This window comes from Felis catus, chromosome B1, assembly GCF_018350175.1.
Source record: "Felis catus isolate Fca126 chromosome B1, F.catus_Fca126_mat1.0, whole genome shotgun sequence".
NCBI classification, from domain to species: domain Eukaryota; kingdom Metazoa; phylum Chordata; class Mammalia; order Carnivora; family Felidae; genus Felis; species Felis catus.
The window spans coordinates 20,857,668-20,880,526 of NC_058371.1; the positions used below are offsets into that span (position 1 = coordinate 20,857,668).

Consider the following 22,859-nt stretch of genomic DNA (forward strand, 5'->3'; position numbering starts at 1 on the left):
TAAAAATAGTTGCCTGTAAATGTGAGAATTTATTTCTGGACTCACAAATGTGTTCTGTGGATCTGTGTGTCTCTTTGCTAAAATGGCACTGTTGATCACTGTGGTATAATAAGCCTTGACATCAGGAAGTGTGAGGTTTTTTTAACTTGTTCTTTTTGAAGATCTTTTGGATATTCTGGGTCCCTTGAATTTCCATATGAACCTTTGGGTCTGTGTCAATTTCTGTAAAGAAGTAAGCTGGGGTTTTGATAGAGCTTGCATTAAATCTATAGATCAATTTGTGGAGTACTGCCATTTTTACAATATCAAGTATTTTGGTCCATGGATATGGGAGGTCTTGCCTTTTAGTTAGATCTTCTTCAGTTTCAACAATTTTTGTGGTTTTCACAATGCAGGTTTTTCAGGTTTGTTTTGGCCAGTAGTTGTGTGTGATTTTTTTGTGCTTTGGAAGGTGCCATTGATATTGGTCACAGTAAAAGAGCTGGCTAAATAAATCTAATATGCCTATCTTAATCTGAATTAAATGTGAAATATGGAAAGTCATTCCTCTTTCATGTCTCAAGTCTATAACCACGTAAACTTATTAACTTATTAACTTATAAGTGATATTTTTCTGTTAGGCATACTATATCCCCTTTGCACAATAAACTATTAGCATTAGACATTTTTCCTTTTCACAATGTTGTACTGACATCGTGCCCTATTTCCAAACCATATCACTGACCCTTGATGTATCAGTGGCCTTTGACAAGTAAGGTTATCAGAATGGCGAATTAACTCCTGATTAAATGAGAAAAGAAGTGGCAAGTGTGAATCATGAAACTAACCTGGTATTATGATGAGCCCACTGAGAAGAAGTCACTGTGTTCGCTTTTGTAGGAACAGCTTTGATGTTAAGAAGTGGTGTCCAAATAGCCGATGACTTTGGTGGCTCATCTAACCTCTGAGACTAGTTTTCTGTGTAATTAAAATGATCGACCACTAAGGTTTCTAGCTGCTATAATATGCTCTGACTGCAGAGAGCCTTGACTTCCTTCATATTCTACTTGCAAATGGTCTTTTAGATGATACAGAAGACATTGTTTCACATACAAACACGTTCCTCCAAGCATTAAATTTTAAATAATTGTACTGTCGTTTTGAGATAGTTATCTTTTAAACAACAAATAGTGGTGAAGAGTAAGCTGTTTCTTCATTTAATTATAGCAGTTGGCTAAATTCTAAAAAGTTTAGCCTGTAGAAGTTTAAAAATCACCCCTAATTGGTTTTTTTATTTGTGGTTTCAAATAAAATCCAGCTAAGTTTATGTCCTGTCTTATTGTTTCTTAACATGAGTAATCACTTCTAATGACTACTACATTTAGCATGTGCAGCGACTTTTAACTATTCCTCTTAAATATGTGGGGTACCTCTGTATCATATACGTAAATGATTCTATGATGGGCAGTTCTCACTGTGAAAGTTGGGGGAAGTTTCTTGTGACAGATTCTTAAAAGTAGCTTAAGTAAATCAAAACCTGGGCATATTTGTAGTCACTTCGCTCAGATAACGGAATTGCTTTCCAGAAGTTTCATATCCCTTTATACCATGATTGCGATGTAAGAATGTTGGCTTCACCATGCTCCAGTCAACATTGGGTATTATTTTTAAATTGAGGCTAATGTCATAGTTGAAAAGTATATGTCACTGTTTTTAGTTTAACTGTTAATCGGTTACTTCAAAGACCCTTTCATTATCTCATAATACAATAAAGAGGAGCAGAGAGAGAGAATATACTTTACAGGCATTGAATATTGGTTTCAATCTTGGTCTTGACACTTTCTGCTTGTGTCCTGACCTTAGGCTGGTTACTGAGCCTCTCCAGGTCTCAAATTTCTCATTTGGAATTATGGAATGTTATGGGAATACTTCCCAGGATAGGAGTAATTTTGACTTCATAGAACTGTTGTATAAAAAGCTCTCAAACGATCTCTTCCTCTGCTGCTCAGGATGGTGACGATGATCATCTTTTTCCTTGTTCTTAGCATTCTAGGGGCTTATTCTGAGTTCTTTTGCAGGATGCAGAATTATTTTAAATCCTTAAAGCAAGCAGGAAAAACGACTTAAAGTCAAGAGCCATTCTTATGGGGTCTAGCCGCTGCAATGTATTTAAAGAGTTTAGCCAGCAGTGATTCTAAATAAAACTTGGTTTACTGTTGATTAGGAAGATGTCACACATAACACATACTAGAATTGCCTTGCTTCTACCACACATTAAAGCTGTTTTGGATACCACAGCATGAGAGATGTTTTTATCCAGCCGCCTGATTGTTTTACACAAGATCATCAGGCTCAGGTGCCATGGTGTCTGCCTTGGAGGTCAGAAAATGCACTGCTTCCTGCATATTCATTTACTAAATCCAGCACAAGAGGAGAGGGTTGCTTTTGTTCCCCTTATTTCCAAGGCTGCTAAACAGTTGAGAGTTGAAGACCTGCTCTGATGAGGCAATACTGGTGTGGCCAGGGTTTCCTCTGGTGAGAACAGGGATGAGTCTTTCTTTCCTTGTTGGTTTAGGATTATAACTTTTCTGCTACTTAAAAAGGAGATGCTAATTTGATAATGTGATAGAATTAGTGTTCCACATCAGGGAAATGTATAGATGATTTAGTACGTCTAGTTGGGACAAAGGCTATCTTTTCAGCCGGAGTTAGGTTCCTATTTCACACACTACAGGCCAATCTGTTCCCTATCGATCGAAGTTTTAAACAAAAAGTAGAATGATCAGAGCACTAAGAATGCAGACTTGGATGGAAAAGGGCCTCTTCCAGGAACATTAGTGCAAAAGAAAAGACTAATAATTATGACAACAAAAGTTTTAGACTTCCCTTTTGTCAAAAACATTATAAACATGGTGATGGATGTTAAGCATAAGTAGACTTAATATGGTGATTATTTTTCAGTCTATACCAGTATTGAATCATGTTGTTACACCTGAAACTAATTTGTTCTTTGTCAAAAATTATAAACAATACAAATAGCAAACAACAAACCTGGATGATGTATGTAACACGTAACATGTACAGATCTTCCACATCAGCACGTAAAGATGAGCCTTCAGGAGAAGAGTGAAATGGTCAGACATGAAAGAAAAAAATAGGAAGTTGTAGGAAACATGAAAGAGTGTACAAATTGCTAATCAAAATATGTGCTGTCAGTACTTGTATGTTTTTAACAGCAATACCTGGTGTTGGTGAGTGAGTAAGGAACAGGTGCCACGTACCTACTGCTGAGGGTGTGTAAATTCTCACAGCCTTTCTGGAGGCACCGTGGGGCCATGGAACAGGAGTCTTCTACCCGGGCATTCCATTTATGAGAGTTGTTTAAAGGGAACAAAAATCGACTTATGTGTTCATTGCCTTTCACAATTTTTTAGGAGGGAAAATTGGAAACAGCCTGAATGATTTAAACGACACCTGTGTTTTAAATTAAACCACCTGTGTAAATTATGTTTGCCGACATTTTAATGACATTTACAAAGCCATTAAAAAGCAACCAAGAGGGTTAGTTGATGCCTTGGAAAAATACGTGGGAAGTTTTTAAGTTTACTAAATTTATTAAGCTTGTATTAAGTGTAAAAATTGGTTACAGAGCATTATGATGTAAAAGTAATTTAACTTCTTTTTTTAAAATATTCTATGGGTTTTGTTTTTTAAAACATTTTACATAGGTAATATCACTTTCATTTTGGGGAAACCAAAGAAATAAAAGACAACATCACTGATCTTGGAGAGCTTATAATCTTACAGGGTTGGGGGAGGGGTGTGAAGGATGCAATTTTTTCTAATTGTTTTATGTGAATCTTAAGATAATTTTTCACAATATAGGCATTCTTCTTCCTATTGAGGAAGAGGACATTGTGGAAAGATTGGACCCTGAGTTGAACTTCCTACAACTGGAACAGAGATTTGAACATAAGACAGTAAAGATTGTGAAGCATAAAAATGAAGAAAATGTGGGAATAGTGTTGTGTTAGGGAAAGTAAGGAGATAAACATTCAGATGCATACAGTTGGTGTTAGAGTTCTAGAAGAGGTTGGATAGAGATGCTTGAATCCCTGGTTTAAATACTCATTTTCTGCAGATTCTTTATGATCATTAACAGTAAACATATCAGTCCCAGTGTGGTTGCATTTCCTAGCACTTAAGCAGCCCGGCACGGTGTATGCTTGAATCCTATCTAGTCATAATGTCAGTGTTATTTTTACTTTTTTAATCGATTATTTTTCAAAACTTACATCCAAGCTAGTTAACATATAATGCAGTAATGATTTCAGAAGTAGAATCTGGCAATTCATCCCTACGTAGAATACCTGGTGCTCACCCCAGCAAGTGTCCTCCCTAATGCCCCTTGTCCATTTAGCTCATCCCCCTAGCCACAGCCCCTCCAGCAACCCTCAGTTTGTTCTCTGTATTTAAGAGTCCCTTATGTTTTGTCCTCTTCCCTGTTTTTATATTATTTTTTATTCCCTTACTCTATGTTCATCCTTTTTTATCTTAAATTCCATATATGAGTGAAATCATATGATATTTGTCTTTCTCTGACTAATTTAGCTTAGCATAATATGCTCCAGTTCCATGCACATTGTTGCAAATGGCATGATTTCATTCTTTTTGATTGCTGAGTAATACTCCATTGTATGTATATACACCACATCTTCTTTATCCATTCATCTGTCGATGGACATTTGGGCTCTTTCCATACGTTGGCTTGTTGATAGTGCTGCTATAAACATTGGGGTGTACAGGCCCCTTCAAAACAGCACACCTGTATCCCTTGGATAAATACCTAGGAGTGCAATTGCTGGGTCATAGGGTAGTTCTATTTTTAGTTTTTTGAGGAACCTCCAAACTGTTTTCCAGAGTGGCTGCACCAGCTTGCATTCCCACCAACAATGCAAAAGGGATCCTCTTTCTCCGCATCCTCACCAACATCTGTTGTTGCCTGAGTTGTTAACGTTAGCCATTCTGACAGGTGTGAGGTGGTGTCTCTTGGTGGTTTTGATTTGTATTTCCCTGATGATGAGTGATGTGGAGCATTTTTTCATGTGTTGGTTGGCCTTCTGGATGTCTTCTTTGGAGAAGTGTCTATTCATGTCTTTTGCCCATTTCTTCACTGGATTATTTGTTTTTTGGGTGTTGAGTTTGAGAAGTTATTTATAGATTTTGGATACTAACCCTTTATCTGATAGTTAATTTGCAAATACCTTCTCCCATCCCATCGGTTGCCTTTTAGTTCTGATGGTTGTTTCCTTTGCCGTTAATTTTACTATTCTTTAAATCGGGTCTGATTAAACACACACGCGTGCGCGCACGCACACACTTTCACAGACTGCAGTTGAATCTGTGGTTCTTGTTTGAATGTACTGTAATACTATAGCGTATTCATCTGCCAAATACATCATCCATATCACATCTTTGTTTTCAAACCTTGCTAAAGACTTTCCGCAGTTTTTTAATGGTTTGTCATTATTTGTGTCATTAATGGAAACTCAGCTGATTCTGTAGGCTTTTTATACAATTATTTTATAGAATTATTATAATTTTATAGAATTATAGATAGAATTATCACTTTAACTTAAAAGTCTGTTTTGTTTTGTTTTGTTTTGTTTTTTGGTGCTGTGATCTTTTTTTTTTAAATAGGAAAATACAGAAACCTATGGCAAAAACATTGAAAATCCTGCCTACTCCAACTCAGAGCATTGGTGACATTTCTGTATACTTCCTTCAATATTTTTTATTCTTTAAGTTGAGATCCTACTATACATAAAATTTTAAATCATGGTTTTGTTTTTCCACTTGAAATCCTAACACAAGCTTTTCTGCCCTTCATAAAAACTCGTCTTACTCCTAATTTTTAGTAACATTGTTCTTAGGTATAAAAAGTTTCTTAAATTTTTCCTTGTTGTCTAAAGATCCTTGGTGATCTTTAGATATTCTCTTCAGTTAGGAATTTGTGTAATAACAAAGATGGGCACTTGCCTTTAGATACGTCTCCCATACTTAGCATTAACTTCAGAAACTACAGCTAATGTACAAGTGCTAATGGCTGATCAAATAAGTAATCAAAGAATCTTTTTGAGCCAATTTTTAAAATCTGTGCTTCCCTATCCACTCCTCCCCAAAGCATAAATGTAAAAATAGTTGTAATTCCACAATAAACACTCATTCAGTTATTTAAAAGGGTGAATACAGGGGCACCTTGGTGGCTCACTTAAGCCACCGACCCTTTCAGCTCAGATCATGATCCTGCTCAGATCCTCAGATCACTCCAGGCTGACAGAGCAGAGCCTGCTTGGCATTCTCTCTCTCCCTCTGCCCCTCCCCTGCGCACACGTGCACGCGCGCTTGTTCTCTCTTTCTCTCTCTCAAAATCAATAAACTTAAAAAACTTACAAAAAATAAATAAAAGAATGAAAACCTATGAAGTGTTTAGGGGAGTCCCTGGCACACAGATAGTTAAGAGTTGGCCATTAACTATTAATGAAAAGGCTGCCCCCCTACTTTGGCTCACTTGTGTTAGATTGCCACTAGGGGGCAGACCATGTAGGGAAAGAAGTGAAAACCCAGCTGGAGCTGTAGTGCACCTTCTTGTGTATATGTGTGTGTGTACCTGACTGCACAAGCAAGAACCACTCTTTCCACCTTGACTTTCTGACTAGCACTTCTGCTTTTTATTCTTGGAGTTCCTTGTTCTGCTTTTTAAAAAGATCATTAGCGAACTTGACTATGCAGGATAGCTTAGTGCAAAGAAAAATGTTAATGAATACAATGAATTGGTAGCATGTTGCTAATTTCTTCTTGTGGATCGTCTAGGCTAAAAGATTTCCCTTTAAACCAGGGTAACTTAGAGTTTACTGTTAGTTAACAAGCGAGAAAAACTCCGAATAAAAAAACTGCATGACATCCATAATGGGGTGCTACCAGATCTGTTTGTCATGCCAATATTTAATTTTATTCTATTCATGATTTTAACACTGATTAATATTTTAGTTGTTACAGGTTTCTTGGGAGGAGGTGGGGGGGGGATGTGGTTATGGAATGTTAATGTATAGAATCTGGCAAAAGGGTGATTGTTCTGTAATTAACTCTGGTAAAGCCAAAAGGCAACAACTCAGTGTAGCTTTTCTTTATTAATTCCTTGGTTATTTGTGCTTCCCTTGCCACGGGTACAATGTGTTTTCAGGACCCATCCTGTGCTTGTTAACAAGTTGTATCTTTCCCACAGCTAACCCTTGACAGGTAATTGAGTTTGTATTGACAGCCTCTCAGATGGCAGGCTCCAGGAAAGAGGAAAGAGGGAGAGGGAATTACTCAGTTTTTGTTTTTTTTTTTTCCCCCGTCAGTGTCCTTCCCTCTTCATACCCTAAAGTCTCTGTAGGTTTTCTAAAACAGTAGCTGTTCCCTGAATATTTTGATAGCACTTAATAGGGCTATTTAGAGCTAACAATTTCCCCATTTATTTCTATTACTAAGTCTTGTTTTCTTAGGATATCTTGGAAACAAGCATAGATGATTTTTTTACATTGTTTTCTTTAATTAAAAAGTGTTAAATGTTGGGTTATTCCTGGTTATTAATGGCATTACCTTTAAGTGAGCATGATGCCTGTGTACTTTTCTTAACAACCATATGTTCATGTACTTTTAGTTTTTGTCATCATATTTTAGTGTACTTTTATAAACTACCAAAATAAACATTGAACAGATCCCAGTAAAACAGATCCTAATTTGTGCATAGTCCCAAACATTCCTCTGAGATGCCACTTGATTTTCCGTAAATGAAAGTTGTAAATCAGTGAGTGCCATCATCAGAATGTGGCCCAATTAATTTTATGCCTCTAGAACAACATTTTTGTTGGTTATTAGTGAGGTCCTCAGAACATAACTATTAAGGTTTAACCTTTTATCAATCTGTCATTAATAGAAGTTTTATTAATTGTAACTGGGAACACTTACTACTTGAAGCCATTTAAAAAAGTGTACCCAAGGTATCGGGTTTATAAACAGATTTACATACAAAATACTTGAAAAAAAATGCCCACTATTAGTGTGGATGTAATTTTAAAAATTTTAATATAGATGAGTGTAATGAAATCTTAATTTTCTCCTTATTCCCAAATAAACATTAGGTACTCAAAGTAGTTAATTTCCCTCACCAATCTCTCAAGTAGTTAGAGAATCCGTGACATTATTGGTTGTTATATAAAGCTCCTAAGACCACCCACTTTCTCCTCCCCTTTACCATCCCCGATGAAAACCATAACAAGCCCTTAAGCATGTACAGTGTGATGTAATTGAGAGGCTGCTTGCTGCTGGATCCACTAAGAGGAGATTTTATTCAGACGAAGAGTATTGTTTGGACAACATCTGGAAGTGAAAACAGAAGCCAGGAACCCTTGGAGAGCTCGGGTTTTTGTTTTTTTTTTTTTCTTTTGTGTATGTGCAGTGGAATGACATTTGCTATGTAGGCATGTTTTCTCCCGCTGTTATTTCTTGGCTTTGAAGAGTACCGAGTTTAAAAAGACAGTATGTGACCGTGCCTGGAAGCTGTTTCTTCTGCGAAATCTTTTCACCTGCTCTGAAGACATGTTGTTGTCTCCCAAATTCTCCTTATCCACCATTCACGTACGACTGACTGCCAAGGGGTTGCTTCGAAATCTTCGACTTCCTTCAGGGTTTAGGAAAAGCACTGTTATTTTCCACACAGGTTTGTCTTGCATACATCTCTGTTTAGCGTTGCATGGGGGACATCTTGATTAACTTGCAGCTGCTTATCAGAAATTTTCTAAGGAGATACAGTAACTGCAGAAAGAAAGCTCTAATGAGAGCGCGAGGCTTCCTTTGTAAAAATAAGTATTTGGCTCTTAACGTTTCAACACATGGGCATATGATACTTCTACTGAGTATAAGCAGGTGTGTTTTTGTTTTGTTTATCGAAAGCAGAATTGTTGCCTTGAAACTCCCCTAGCTCTTTTCTGACACTAACCAAACCTGTGAAAATCAGCACCTGTTAAATTTTGTTGTACTTCAGGTGATTTTGGAAAGAGCAGATAGGTAAATTGTTATTTTTCTTCTTCTTAAAAAAGGAGATGACATGAGAGGGTTTTCTGTAGTTTTTCAGGATGTATTTTCTCACCGAGATTATGATAGGTTAATTTAATATGTTAAAAGATGTCTAAATTTGAAATATTGCCAAAAATAAAACATCCTAGTAGTTGTGGAGAAGGTAGTAAGGGAGCCACAAAACAAACTGAGTTTTCCTAGCTTCACAGGGAAAATGTTTGCAATCAAAGAAACCGCCTTTGATATTTATGCTTGTATCTGCTTTTTACTCTCTGTGCCTAAGATGGAGATAAATGCAGTGTATACCTTAGGCATATGTAAACCTGCATGCTCGCTTTTAGGGGATTCGATTAATTGCCTCCCATTGCTACCTCCTGTTCTAGATGGTAATGGCAACTATGGTGAATTATATTGAAGGTATGCTATAAAAACAGGTGTGTTATATTTGATTCTGGCTGGTTAGTGTTAACTGTAATAGGATGGATTGAGTATATAAACAGATTGTTTTTTCTTGTTTGATATTCATGTCAGCCCCGATGTGTCTTGTTTTTCATCTCCGTCCCTAGTGATGTTCTTTTTTCCGGCTGACTGTTGTTAGTTTCCCAGGGGCATCTCCCTTCCCTGAGGGTATCTGTCATTTTTTCTGGCACCTTCTCCTCATGTTTCATAACTCCCCTTGACCTCTCACTTAAGTCTGCCGACCTTTCCCTCCGTCTGAGCTGGCTGCTGAAGGTAAATGCAATGTTGGGAGGCAAATACTGTTGCTCTCTCTCCCAGCCGAAATGACAATGTGAATTTTTCAACCTTTAAAAAAAAAGAAATAAAAAAGGTGAGAAATGAAAGAGTGCCTGTACTTGCAGATAATTTGTATGATCTAAAATAGCTCCAACTAGCTATAAACTTTTAAAGAAAATCATCTTTGCTCCAAGTTAAAGAGAAAATCAAACTGTACAGAAGTTATACAATTCAAAGTTTGCCTCTGTCTTGTCAGGACTCTCTCTTCTCATGGGTGCTTGTATAGCCTTCCAGTAACTCGCTAATCCTGTGTGAGCCTATATAGATTTTTATAGACTCTTGTCATGTAGAAATGGAAGCATACACACACGTACTCTCTCTCTCTCTCTCTCTCTAATATAGCTTGCTTTTTAAAGTTAATGTATCTTAGATTTTCATGTTGACACATGTTTATCTACCTCTGCTTTTTAATAGTCACGGAAGCCATGATCTATTTAACCAGTCTTCTGTAAGCGAACGTTTTAGGTTGTTTATTGTACTGCTGTGAAGCAGATAGACTTCCAAGGCTTAAGCAAAAGACAGAAAGCTTTTACTATCAGAGTTAGACTAACGGTTGCTATTTTAGGTACCTTTTATTTTCTGAATTTCTGTAAAACTGCTTTCAAACATTCATTTGGCTAAAGTGAAGTTTTTAGAGGGTGCGTGCACTTAGAGGTGGTCTAGCCTACCTTCTTTTACACCAGAAGTCAGAGGCCCAGAGAAGTGTATTGTCTTGCCCAAGGGCACACAGTAGTGGAAATGTGAGGAAAACCTGGGACCTCTGTTCGGAACACTTGACCTACAGGTTTTCCTGGCTGTGACTTGTGCTAGGATTCTGTTAGATCTGTTGAATAGCAGTGATGAAAAAAAGAGTTTTGTGTGTGGGAAGCATTTTAAAATTATGTAAAGAATAGAATTCTCCTGACCCCCAGTGAGAATCTTTTGTGAGCTGATCCCATGTTACATAACCTTAAGGGCCAAGAGATCTTTGAGTGAAATGGATATTGACGTCCGGCATTTATTCTTACCCAAAAGGGCTGTAAGCAGTACCTTGTGTTTATATTCTTAATGAAGTAAGTGGTGTTGGCGTTCTTTGCCAAAATGGCACTGGAGCTGACCTGGATTCCAAGAGCCTGGGGGGTGTAGCCTTGGTTCTGCTGGTAACCAAGGGAATGACCTTGATCACTTAATCATACAAGAGCTACAAAATAAAGGAATCAGATGAGAGGGTTTCTGAGATATCTTTAACCTCAAAAGCTATGAATTTTCTGGCTATCGATTAAAAAACCCTGGATGTATTTCACCTGAAAATTCACCTTATCAAATCTAATGATCTCCTTATCACCCAAACTCAGTTAATACTGGTGATTTATTTATCTTCATGACGCACGTTTTTCCTTTATCCTGTCATGTAACACCAGTTACATTTGAAATCATTGTTCTTCCTCATGTATCCGCAACTAATTGGTTGTAAGAATCTAAGACCTTGTTCTCTGAAATCTCTATATGTTTTTATCCTCTGCCGCTACTCTAGTTGTCTTTCTTATATGTGGAAGCATTTGAAATTGCTCTTCTTAGAAGTAAAAAACAACCAAATATTGACAGTTTCGTATGTTTGGTCTATTTGAAGGATTTCATAGTTGGTCTTTGCTACCAGACTTCCCCCTGTTTCCATAAGCAATCAAACTTTTTTTTTTTAAGGTTAGCTCTACATGTGACTCCTGATGTTGGAGTTGTGAGTTTGAACACCATGTTGGACGGAGAGATGACTTAAATAAATAAAAGACTTAAAAAAAAATGTTTAAAGTACGCTCTACACCCATACTGGGGCTTGCACTCAATACCCTGAGACCAGGGTCGCATGCTTTGCCAGCCAGGACCCCCCTTTCTCCTCTTTGCCAACTGTCTTTCACGTTGCAAGATTCATTCATTCACTTTGTGAGTACTTACTAGACACATACTATGTGGCAGGTTCAATGCTAGATGCTGAAAATATAACCAGGAAGCAGTCACACATGCTCCTGCCTTTGCACAGCCTATTATTAAACAGAATATCAAGTAATCCTGGTCAGGCATGGACTAAGTGCCCAGGCAGCTCCTAGTGGGTAAAGCAGCCTTGAGGGCCTCCAGAAGAAGTGCCAATTAATCTGGGATCTCAGGGTATCTGGAGTTAGCCCAGAAACAGAAAGTTTTCCAGGCAGAGAAAACAGCATGTGAAAGCCTGGAGTGGAGGGAGAGGATGGTTCCTTCAAGGAAACAAAAACATTTTAATGTGTCTGAGCGTAGAATGTGGATAGAGAGGTGCCAGCAAGAGGGGCAGTGATCAGCGGGACCCAGGTAAACCAGGCCCTTTCACTGGGTCTTTACAGAAGGACACTGTGCACTCCGGAATGTTGTGATTGTGTGGCACGCATTGAGGGAGCGTGTTACCAGAGTCAGGATGTCGTGTTCTCTGCGAATAGGGGCAAGAAATGGAAGTGTGTGTTTGTCAGAGTTCTAAGTGACGTTGCAGGATGTCTAGCATGGATGAAGAGCTCGGCGTCAGGGAAATGCTTTTCCTCCAAGCCTGGAAGTGATTTCACTGACAGTCTGGCAGTAGTCTCTCTTGCCAAAATAGCTCTACTTCAGAATTTTGCCTCTGCATGTTAGTTCTAATTTTATAATGAGTCAGTAGAGGGAAAAGAATTTTCTTAGTAGAAGTATTCCTTACCACCAGTCTTATTAGAATTCATTTTTTCTTTGAAGCTGATAGCTGTATTCATTATTATGAAAAGTCCGATTTTGAACCTCAGAGGGTTAATATTCCTTTTGATTGAAGTGAAAGCTATTCACTGTACTTAGAATTATTTTTGCTGAGCCAGTGATATCAAAAGCACTTATTATAGCCAAGGGGAGAAATGTACTGCATAGATATTGAGGACAGGCAGAAGTATTATTAATAGGACAAAATATTTCATTTACTTAAAACCACAGTAAAGAGAACCATTTTGACTAGAGAGTAAGAGCGAGAGGCAGAATATGAAAACATCTAATTAGAACAAAAGTCATCAAATTATGTTTGGTATTCGTTTTTGAGAATGTCGAGAAGACCTGCTTTTAGCTGCAGTTAAGACAGCTTTGACTATGAAGCAACTTACTTGTCTCACCTAAAAAGCTGTTCTGACGTTCAGTAGCTCAGCTCTGTCAGGATCAACACCTTTGCTATTTTCTTAGCTTCCGGAACATGGCTCTTGCCTCTTGCCCTCATGATCACTGCTCCAGGAAGGAAAAATAAAATAATGAAGCGGTGGTGACAAATCACTCAGGCTTCCATCTCATTGGCTAAGTGTCATTCACATGGCTGGCTACCTGCAAGGGAGGCTGGGAAATTGAGTGCCTGACTTCCCCAGGCTCTAGAGCCTGCAGGGGTAAGGGGGGTTGAAGCCTTTTTATAGTATCTGACCCAGAGAAGGTCAAACCATTAATTCTCAAAAGCTGATACTGGCTGCTTATAAATAAGGGGAGTGGATCTTTTTTATAATTAAAAAAAATTTTTTTTTAATGTTTATTTTTGAGAGAGACAGAGACAGAATGCGAGTGGGTTACAGGTAGAGAGAAAGGGAGGCACAGAATCTGAAACAGGCTCCAGGCTCCGAGCTGTCAGCATAGAGCCAGACGCGGGGCTCGAACTCACCAGCCGTGAGATCATGACCTGAGCCGAAGCCAGCCGCTCAACCGACTGAGCCACCCAGGCTCCCCTATAATTTTTTTTTTATAATGTTCACTTTTGAGAGAGAGAGAGAGCGAGTGAACGTGAGTGGGGCAGGAGCAGAGAGAGGCAGGGACACAGAATCCAAAGCAGGCTCCAGGCTCTGAACTGTGAGCACAGAGCCCAATGCAGGGCTCGAGATCATGACCTGAGATGAAGTTGGACGCTTAATCGACAGAGCCACCCAAGCACCCCAAGGGGAGTGGGTTATTTAACAAGTCTATTCTCGCAACATCTTGTTATTTTTTTCTCTCTTATAATACGAATGGCTTTGGGTAATGATTACCTATTTTGTAATTATTTCAGTTAAACACTTTGAAGTCACTTTGGACACAGATTAATATTTGATTTCTATCTTACATGAAGTAATTTTCAGTTATAAAAGAATATGTGGAGGAAGAATATCTCAACTTGACGTATGGCTTGTATATATTTTAAATGTGTTCTCTCAAAAAAATAAAGATTAAACAATTTTTTTTTAATGGGGGGGTGGTGCCTGGGTGGCTCAGTCTGTTGAGCATCTGACTTTGGCTCAGATCATGATCTCGCGGTTCATAAGTTGGGGCCCGCATTGGGCTCTGTGCTGACAGCTCAGAGCCTGAAGTTTGCTGCAGATTCTGTGTCTCCCTCTATCGCTTCACCCACCCACTCCTCTCTCTCTCTCAAAAAAATAGGTAAACATTAAAAATAATTTTTTAAATGTGTCAACAAAAGTTTAATATTGTTATCAGTACATTTGTGGTAGGTATTGCCAAGTTGATGCTAAATAAACTTGAATTTCTCTCGTGATTCTCTCTCAGACTACAAAATACAGAAGTTGATGGCACCATTTTAAAAAGCTTCTATTAAAAAACAGGTGTGTTAGAACTTATGTGTAAAAAGTTAAAAGATTCAGTCATTTGTAGAATACAGATCTCACAGGGACCAAGTTCAAGAATAACATGAGAGATGTAACCTGTCACCATCCCTTTGTTACCGTACCGTGAATACACATTCTTCTCTTTGGTTTCCTTGAAAGGAGTCTTGAAGGTTTTGCTGGCTTCCTACCACACTGATGAGCATTTCCTGAGAACTGATGTTGTGAATGGTATTATGCTAAAAACATTTTGTCATAGATCGATACTGAGCTCATCTGGCTATGGCGGTCTTAGAGCCGCAGCTTTGCTAGGGCAAAGGGACTTGATGGATGTATATTTTATCCCTTTCCTGGTGCTCTGTGAAAAGGCCTATCCAATTTGCTCGTACACAGCGCGAACAAAAGTATAGCAAAAGACACTTGTTCCCTATTTAAGTTGAAATAAAAGTTGAGCTGTTCCCTCCACTAAAATTCGTGTTTTTGATGAAACTGTTAGGTTAGATGATTACAATAAATATATTTTCATTCAGTATCTTCGGAATTGTTAATGTTACAGGACTAAAATTGTATCACTTAGAAATGTTTTGCTGTGTTCCATGTTAATAGTATGTTCTTTCAGTCCTGCAGTTCATAAACTTAACATTTTCAGCTGAACTTCTAGATTATTTAAAGAACCAACAAACTGAGGGAGGTAATATCTTCTTAAAAGTATTTCTAAAAAGGGGCACCTGGGTGGCTCAGTCGGTTAAGCTTCTGACTTTTGATTTTGGCTCAGGGAATGGTCTCTCAGTTTCCGAGATCAAGCCAAGCGCCATGTTGGGCTCTGCACTGATAGCCTAGCCTGCTAGGGATTCTCTCTCTCCCCCACCCTTCTCTGCCCCTCCCCAGCTCATGTTCTCTTTTTCTCTCTCTCAAAAATAAATAAACTTAAAAAAAAAAAGTATTTCTGATGTAATGAATTTTTTTCTTTGTAGTCCATTTTAAGAACATGAGATATCTGCTTATTTCCTGCCAGCTACATGGGAAATAGTTAAGGTCAAGTTTGGGTTATTTTTTTGTTTGTTTGTTTTTGGGTTTTTTTTTCCCCCTTAGGAAAAATTGTGTCAGCATAATTAATCTGAAATAGGAGTTTTTAATAGGAATATACATTCCATTCTATAACCTACTTTAAAAGTTATAAAAGTAAAACCCTTTTATTGGTAATACAAGCCATTGTGACAAATTCTGATGATATAGTAATGTAAATTTTTAATGCTTAGGTGCCTTAAAGTCTTACCCTCCACCTCAAAGAGAGTCAGCTTGGGTAATTTTAAAAGTCTAAACACTGCTTTGCTGAGCTTGAAATGTTCCATGTAAATAAATGCCATAGCTACCTAGAATAGAAAAAATTGCATGTAGTTTCGAAACTGTGATAACTATTCATTCTTTTAGTAAAAATAAGTAACAAAAGGAACACAAAAAGGTTATAATAAGTTTAAGGTAATAATTGGTGACATGGATGGCAATTAAAAAAAATCTCTTGTAAGATTATACAGATTACCATGGCTTTACTGTTCACTGGGTACAACCAGGAAGGGTGGGTTAGTACACTCGTGTTGAGGGCATTCAGGACAGGAGCAGATACAGAGCTGATGGCTCCTTGGGAAAATGACATGGTGGACAATTGAATTTGGAAAGTGTTACAAAGCAGGTGAGTTTAGAATAGACCCTTTCTGGAGAATGAAGAGCAGAGCGTCAGAGAATGTCTTTCCACCTTCTTCACTGTGTCCCACACCAGACTCCTCCCCTCGCTCTGCCCTTACTCGCCTTTCCAGGCCCAAATCGACTCCTCTTGTGTTACTTCCTAGCTGCAAGCTTGTGGCTCTTCCTGGGCTCTCCTTGATCCACCTGGTCCGCTAAGTCCCCCCCGCCGTTCTGCCTTATAAACACACGCATCCTTTTCTGCCTGTTCTCACTGCCCCTGGCCCATGGGTTCTCTTCCTGGGCCTTCGTCCTGACCCCCCTGTGTACCTCTACTATCTTTCATAGTGCCCCCAGACCCCCACTCAGTGTCGTCCTCAGCCACCTATATGGTCAAACCTTGTGTGGCGTGGATGCTGTCACCTTGTTTCTGCTTCAGCCACCTCTTTGTACTTGAACTTCAGGAATATCTGGGGCCACCCATACCCCTGCGCCTCTGCTAGCCTTTTCTGCTTATCTGTCTGCCAGATGTGCAAATGCCCATGCAAACTCTGCCTCCTGAACCCTGCCCTGACTGCTCCAGATCTAGGTGTTTCTCCACCTGGACTCTTCCCACACACTCCACATAACTCTGTTATCTAATTATCAAATTATTCTGTCATTGTGGATGGCATCTCTCCCTTTGATTAATAAAAGTTCCTTACGGGACCTTTGCAGGGACCAGTTTGTTAGAAGCACATCCAATCGGCACTTAATGAAGAGTAGTCATGGGGGTGATCATTTATAACTGGATACTCCCTCTTATGAGAACACGTATTTCCCAATAGTTCTCATTTAATGCTTTGTTTCCATGAGATATCCCAGGGTAAGCACCCATCATCCAATGCTGAGGAAACAGACTAAAGGCCTCCATGTAGAGATAAGTGTCACTTTTAAGGGTTTGGTGTGCTGGGTCAGATTAAGGCAGAAAGAAGGGAATCAGTTGTCTGTCCAGGCTGCTGGTGGAGATTGCGGGGGCCCTCACCAGCACATTAGTTCATTACCTATCTTTTATTACCTCACAGACATTAGTTTACAATGCAGACAGGTGGATACTATAAGAGCTGAACAGGAAGAAATGAATGCTAGAGAGACATGACTTAGCTGAGATTCCAGGCGTCTTCGTGCATCTGTGTGCAACACCACCTTCCTCTGTGCCTCCCGTCTCCCCCGCCAGACGGCAGGACTGAGGCTCCCGCCACACGGCAAAGTCATCGTGGTAGATTTTGATAAATATTTGGTGAGTGAATGACTAGGTCAATAGGTACACAAAAAATTAGGCAACGTTATTTATTAAACACAGTGTATATAGTTTTGCATTTGCCAAGGCAAACTCTTCCAGTAGGTCTTGTCTCTTACCGGATTTTAATATTTGGAGAGCCAGCACGTTCAGTAAATGGCTTGTTTGGCCTTAAGATGCACGTGTCTTCGGCATGTAGTGGGTTCATCCATGTCTTAATGGTTAAGTTTTTCTCAAAAACCTTGTTTTGTCTTGACGTGGGGGTCTATATGCCTGAGTGACTAGAGCCTGGAAAGGGGACCTATTCCTCTTTACCTAACCACTTTCTTCAAGAAGATGATAAGTAAGTTGATTAGGCTAGTTTGAAATTTTATTAAATGGAGGGTTTGGGAGAATAATGAACAAATAGGGCAAACAGTGTTATCCAGTTGGTTTTCAAGTGAGCACATGTCTTTGATTCACGACTTCTGTTTTCCCCAATGGAGGTTTCAGTTTCATTAGAGTGAGTCCCAGGAAGGTTGGATCAGACACGATATTGGTAATTATCTTGTTGACAGACTTCTGAATCTGTATAGAAGGTAACATGTAATTTTAAGGTTTCTGATTAAGTTGATTCTTTGAAATCATGTCTTATTAATAGGCATAATGAATTTATGTGTTTAAATACAGCCACATTATCAAAATGGTAACATGTTAATAAAGGGGACACAAAGGCAAATTTGGTTCATACTTTGATTTCCTATAAATCATGACTCCTGTAAGATTTAAGGGAAACTCTGTTTTAGTATATTGAAGGACGCTATTTATGAGTATCAGGGCTTTGAGCATCACTTTTTTTTTTCCTTTTTTTGTATCATCTCTGATCTCAAACTGGGCCAGGAGTGAGGAGGGGGAAAGATGTTCAAATTAGGTCATCAGCTACCACGTGGCACGATTTTGCCCTTTGGGAACACAGTATATGGAGCAGAAGATTGAGGTCACAACTTGATTTTCCACTTCTAGGTGCAGGGCATTGTAGTTGCTTATTTGCTCTTATGTTAAATTTGAAGATATGTACTCTTAGAAGAATTAACATGTCAATGTTCTCCTTTCTCCTTTAATGCAAATCTATTTTGAGTTGTCACATACAATAAAACCTGTATTATTAAATTCCTGTCTATATTCCTCAAGGAAGAAGTGTGGATTAATTATGTTTTTTGACCGCTAAGTGTTAATGATTTAAGTGTTCAGAATTCACTTTAGTCATGTTTAGAAAATAATTACTTTTTAATTTTGAATAGGTGTTATGTTTACCCCATGGTTCAAAAACATAAAAAACATACTAGAACACTTTGTGTTTTTCTGGTTTCTATCCCCTTCACTGAAAAGGGAGACACTGTTGGGGTGCCTGGGTGGCTCAGTTGGTTGGGCGTCCTACTCGGCTCAGGTCATGATCTTGCACTCTGTGAGTTCAAGCCCTATGTCCTGCTCTGTGCTAACAGCTCAGAACCTGGATTCCATTTAGGATTCTGTGTCTCCCTCTCTGTCTGCCCCTCCCCTGCTTGTCCTCTGTCTCTCTCTCAAAAATAGATAAACATTAAAAAAATTAAGCAAAGTAAAGAAAAAGAAAGCCTGAGAGAAAAAGCAGCTGTCATGTGGACAGCTGGGTTTGTTTTTTTTTAATTTTTTTTTCAACGTTTTTTATTTATTTTTGGGACAGAGAGAGACAGAGCATGAATGGGGGAGGGGCAGAGAGAGAGGGAGACACAGAATCGGAAACAGGCTCCAGGCTCCGAGCCATCAGCCCAGAGCCTGATGCGGGGCTCGAACTCCCGGACCGCGAGATCGTGACCTGGCTGAAGTCGGATGCTTAACCGACTGCGCCACCCAGGCGCCCCTTGGACAGCTGGGTTTTACCGAAGCACAGGTGCTGTCCCTCCCCTACTTGCCTTGTTAACACCTTAACACTGCAGCCACAGGTGAACCAGTGACCAGGCAAAGCATAAATGAAAAGCAGCTAAGCGCCAAGAGATATGCCTGACTGGAGTGTAGTCAGACTTGGGCAGTGAATGTTTTCCAGGGTGTACCTTATAGCTTACATAGTTGGACTGCCATATCTGAAAAAAATGAGTTTGTTTTGGGGGTGGGTGTGCAATGGGTGAAAGAGGTCAGAAGGTACGAACTTCGAGCTATAAAAAGGTCATGGGGATGTAATGTACAGTATGGGACTAGAGTAGATATACTGTATTGCATATTTGAAACTGTTAAGAGGGATCTTTAAAGGTCTCATTACAAGAAAAAAAAATTTTGTGGCTATGTATGGGAACAGATGTTAACTAGACTATTGTGGTGATCATTTCCCAGTATATACAAATAGTGAATCATCATGTTGCACATCTGAAACTAATATTATGTTAAATGTCAGTTAGGCTTCAAAAAAATGAGGAGGAACTACATTTCAGATGGTAAAAAGTATTTTAATTGAAAAAGAGAAAAGAATGTCTTAGGAATTTGTAGCCACTGTGGCTTAAGAAAAGCCTTTAACAAAAATTTATCAAATTAAATAGAATCTAGTAAAAATCATAATGGTTTCAGAGGCAAACCCAACTTGTATTTTTTAAACACCTCAAAAAACAGTATTGACAGATTCTTAATATGATAGAGATGTATTATTTTAAAATCTATGGACATTGAGAAACAGTTAAAGCAAGAAAGAAATAAGGCTATCTCCCTCTTTTTATTTTTTTTATTTTTTTAAAGTTTATTTATTTTCAGAGAGAGAGAGAGAGAGAGAGGGTTAAAGCAAGGGATGAGGAGAGAGAGAGGGAGGGAGGGAGGGAGAGAATCCCAAACTAACAGTGCAGAGCCCGATGCGGGGCTCGAACTCATGAACCATGAGATCATGACCTGAGCCGAAACCAAGAGTCCAATGCTTAACCGACTTAGCCTCCCAGGGCACCCCTCTCCCTCTTTTTAAAATAATGTTAGAAATAGAATTAACCATTTAGTAAGAAAAAAAGATTAATATCAAGTAATTTATCCAAACAATATTGCTAGCAAATATTTTAACTACAGTAAAATTTTAAAATATTGATAATAGCGAAAAAAAAAAGTTTATGAAGCCAGACGTATTACTAGATATTGCCTGACTTTGATATAAGAGATAATTTGAAGGAAAATATAAAATTTGGTGCTACAAAAAGAGTACATGTATTCTGAACCTGAAGGTGGAAAAACAATGCTTAATAAAGTAAATTTATCTCCTTATGAAATAACTTACTAGAACCTGACCAGTAAAAGTCATCAGAAAGTCTCAGTAGGCAAGAATTTTAAAGAATGTTTTCTTCAAAAATGTTAATATAAAATACTTACATCTCAAATTTTGCAAATAATTATAGCCTAACAGTTTTAAAACTCTGATACTGTGTTAAGTAATAAAATTGATCAGCATAGAAATTCTAGAAAAAGAATTAAACATGGTTAAGGGATTCAAGAAATGATAAACTGAATGTAGTATATCAATAATCAAATGAATTACATAAATACTAGTAGGACATACAGCAGTGTCAGGAGAATGAATTTATATCTGCATATGTTGCCCTGAATTCTAATTGGTCAAAGAGTTAAAAGATGTTTTTTTGCTGTTCTGTTCGTATAAAATTATAGGAAACTATATAAAATGCAGATGTTTATCTACATGTAGGTTTACTGAAATGAAGAGTTATCAAATAAGGGGCTTGATATATTTAAGTGATATTTTATTATGATTATTGCATAAATGATTATTTTTAATTAGATATTACGTCTCCTCCCTGTCTCCACTTTCCAGGATGGGTGGGAACAGTAGACACTGGGTGTCGGAGGCCTAGGTTCTGACTTTGGATCTGTCCCATAGAAGCCCTCTGAGCCTGGACAAGGCCCTTCCCACCCTGGAACCTCGCCTTCCCTATGGAGAGTTACTAAGGGGATGAAAGAGGGAAAGTGAGAACACTCACTGAGCAGTAAAACACTATGTAATTATTATTTTACGTGAAGTGTAGAACTCCTAAGAACATTTTAGGAAATGACGAAAAATAAAGGAATGCTAACTTCAGACACTTTGACAAACTGTAAAATATTTAGATTATTTTTCATTAAAATATGACTCTTAAAAGCTCTCCCTATGGGACTTGAATATTATGACAAGGAACTTGGTTGCTTTCTTCCTCTGCTTTGGAAGTGGCAGTTAGTGCTAAGTAGCTGTTAATGATTACTAAGAAAGACTATGGGCAAATACTTGACCCTTTAAGTGTTTTTAAAACACAAAAGATATGTTAGTCATTTTAGAACAGTGAATTATCAAGTATTAATACAAATATGGTCATTTAGCCATAGAAAGTATCAAAGAAAATGAGAACCTTTTTTTGCCCCCCCCTTTTTTTTTTAATTTAAGGAATATATTGAGTGTATTTTGTAATTGGTTCTTGGAGCATGAATAGTCAAGTTTGTTTATTTTTTTCCCCAAGACATTACTTTAGTTTCCCTCCCCCTGAAAAATTAGAAGAAATAATTCCCATCTATAAAATTTCCTTAGGTTTGTTAGCACAGAATGTGAACGCCATCAGGAATACCTCTGAGAACAGGGAAGTTTTTTTGTTTGTTTCTTGTATCTTTTTTTCAGATTTAGTTTTGCTTTGATTACTTGGCCTACTTATTTCAAGAAGCTAAGCAGCTTGTTGTGTGTTCTTCCAGTTCTTTTGGATATTTAAAGTGATGGAGATATTTGGAATGGTTCCAAAACTGAGCAGTTTTTCATTTAAAATAGAGTAATTCCCAGGACACCCGTGGCACAGAAAGTGAATAATCACTTAGCACAGCATCTTAGTTGGATTTGGAGTATTAGCATGAGCTTTAAAAAAAAAAAATGCGTAGGCTATTATTACTACTTGGAGAGGGGAAAAACAATAAAGCTTGTGTTTGATAGAAAACAGAGTATAGTCGAGAATATAGTACTTTTAGCAGTGAACTTAAGGGACAAAATGTGAGTAGGTGTTCAATATGTGTAATGATTTATTAGAGATGAGGAAATGACTCATCTGCAGTATAAATCTTTGTAATGACCAGGCCATCAGCAGGAAAGGATGGGAGATTTGTAGAAAATGTGGAGGAGGAGGGAGAGGTGTTGAAAGTCCAATCGCTTGTGTTTTTCTTTGAGCATATGTGATCAGAATACAGACTCAGGGAACTTGTCACAGGATACTGTGCCAATTTACCTAAAAAAATTAGAAACTGTGATATCTACATTATTTTGCACACAATTTTCATGTGTCTGGATTGCTAAATCTATTTGTTTCACGTACATGAACAAATGGTTCTCTGCCCCATGTAAATCTTTTAAGTCAGGGCTAGAGACATGGTCTGTGTTTGTACATTCCAAACATCTAGATATGTGATTAATTTCTGTT

General features: G+C 38.2%; 1 protein-coding gene and 1 long non-coding RNA gene across 16 annotated transcripts in view; one reads left to right on the forward strand and one right to left on the reverse strand.

The window, feature by feature from the left end:
* Positions 1-22,859, forward strand: part of MTUS1 (microtubule associated scaffold protein 1) — a 173,234-nt gene that overhangs the window by 112,695 nt on the left and 37,680 nt on the right. Inside the window, exon 1 of one of the 8 annotated variants that reach the window (XM_045055286.1) lies at positions 8,610-8,743. The exons of the other annotated variants lie outside the window; for them this stretch is intronic. Within the exon in view, the coding sequence (XP_044911221.1) occupies positions 8,623-8,743 (121 nt within the window). The 5' untranslated portion in view covers positions 8,610-8,622. Of the gene's footprint in view, positions 1-8,609; positions 8,744-22,859 lie in introns of those variants that run through there. 8 annotated transcript variants of the gene reach the window in all.
* LOC102899517 lies at positions 8,354-17,437 on the reverse strand. 8 transcript variants are annotated; one of them, XR_006596330.1, is made up of 6 exons: positions 17,215-17,436; positions 15,754-15,850; positions 13,020-13,125; positions 10,924-11,074; positions 9,802-9,903; positions 8,354-8,704 (listed from the first exon to the last, which is right to left on the reverse strand). It is a non-coding gene; the product is annotated as an uncharacterized LOC102899517 (long non-coding RNA). The 8 variants fall into 8 exon arrangements; XR_006596332.1 differs by having other exon boundaries at positions 17,292-17,430; XR_006596331.1 differs by having other exon boundaries at positions 17,297-17,429.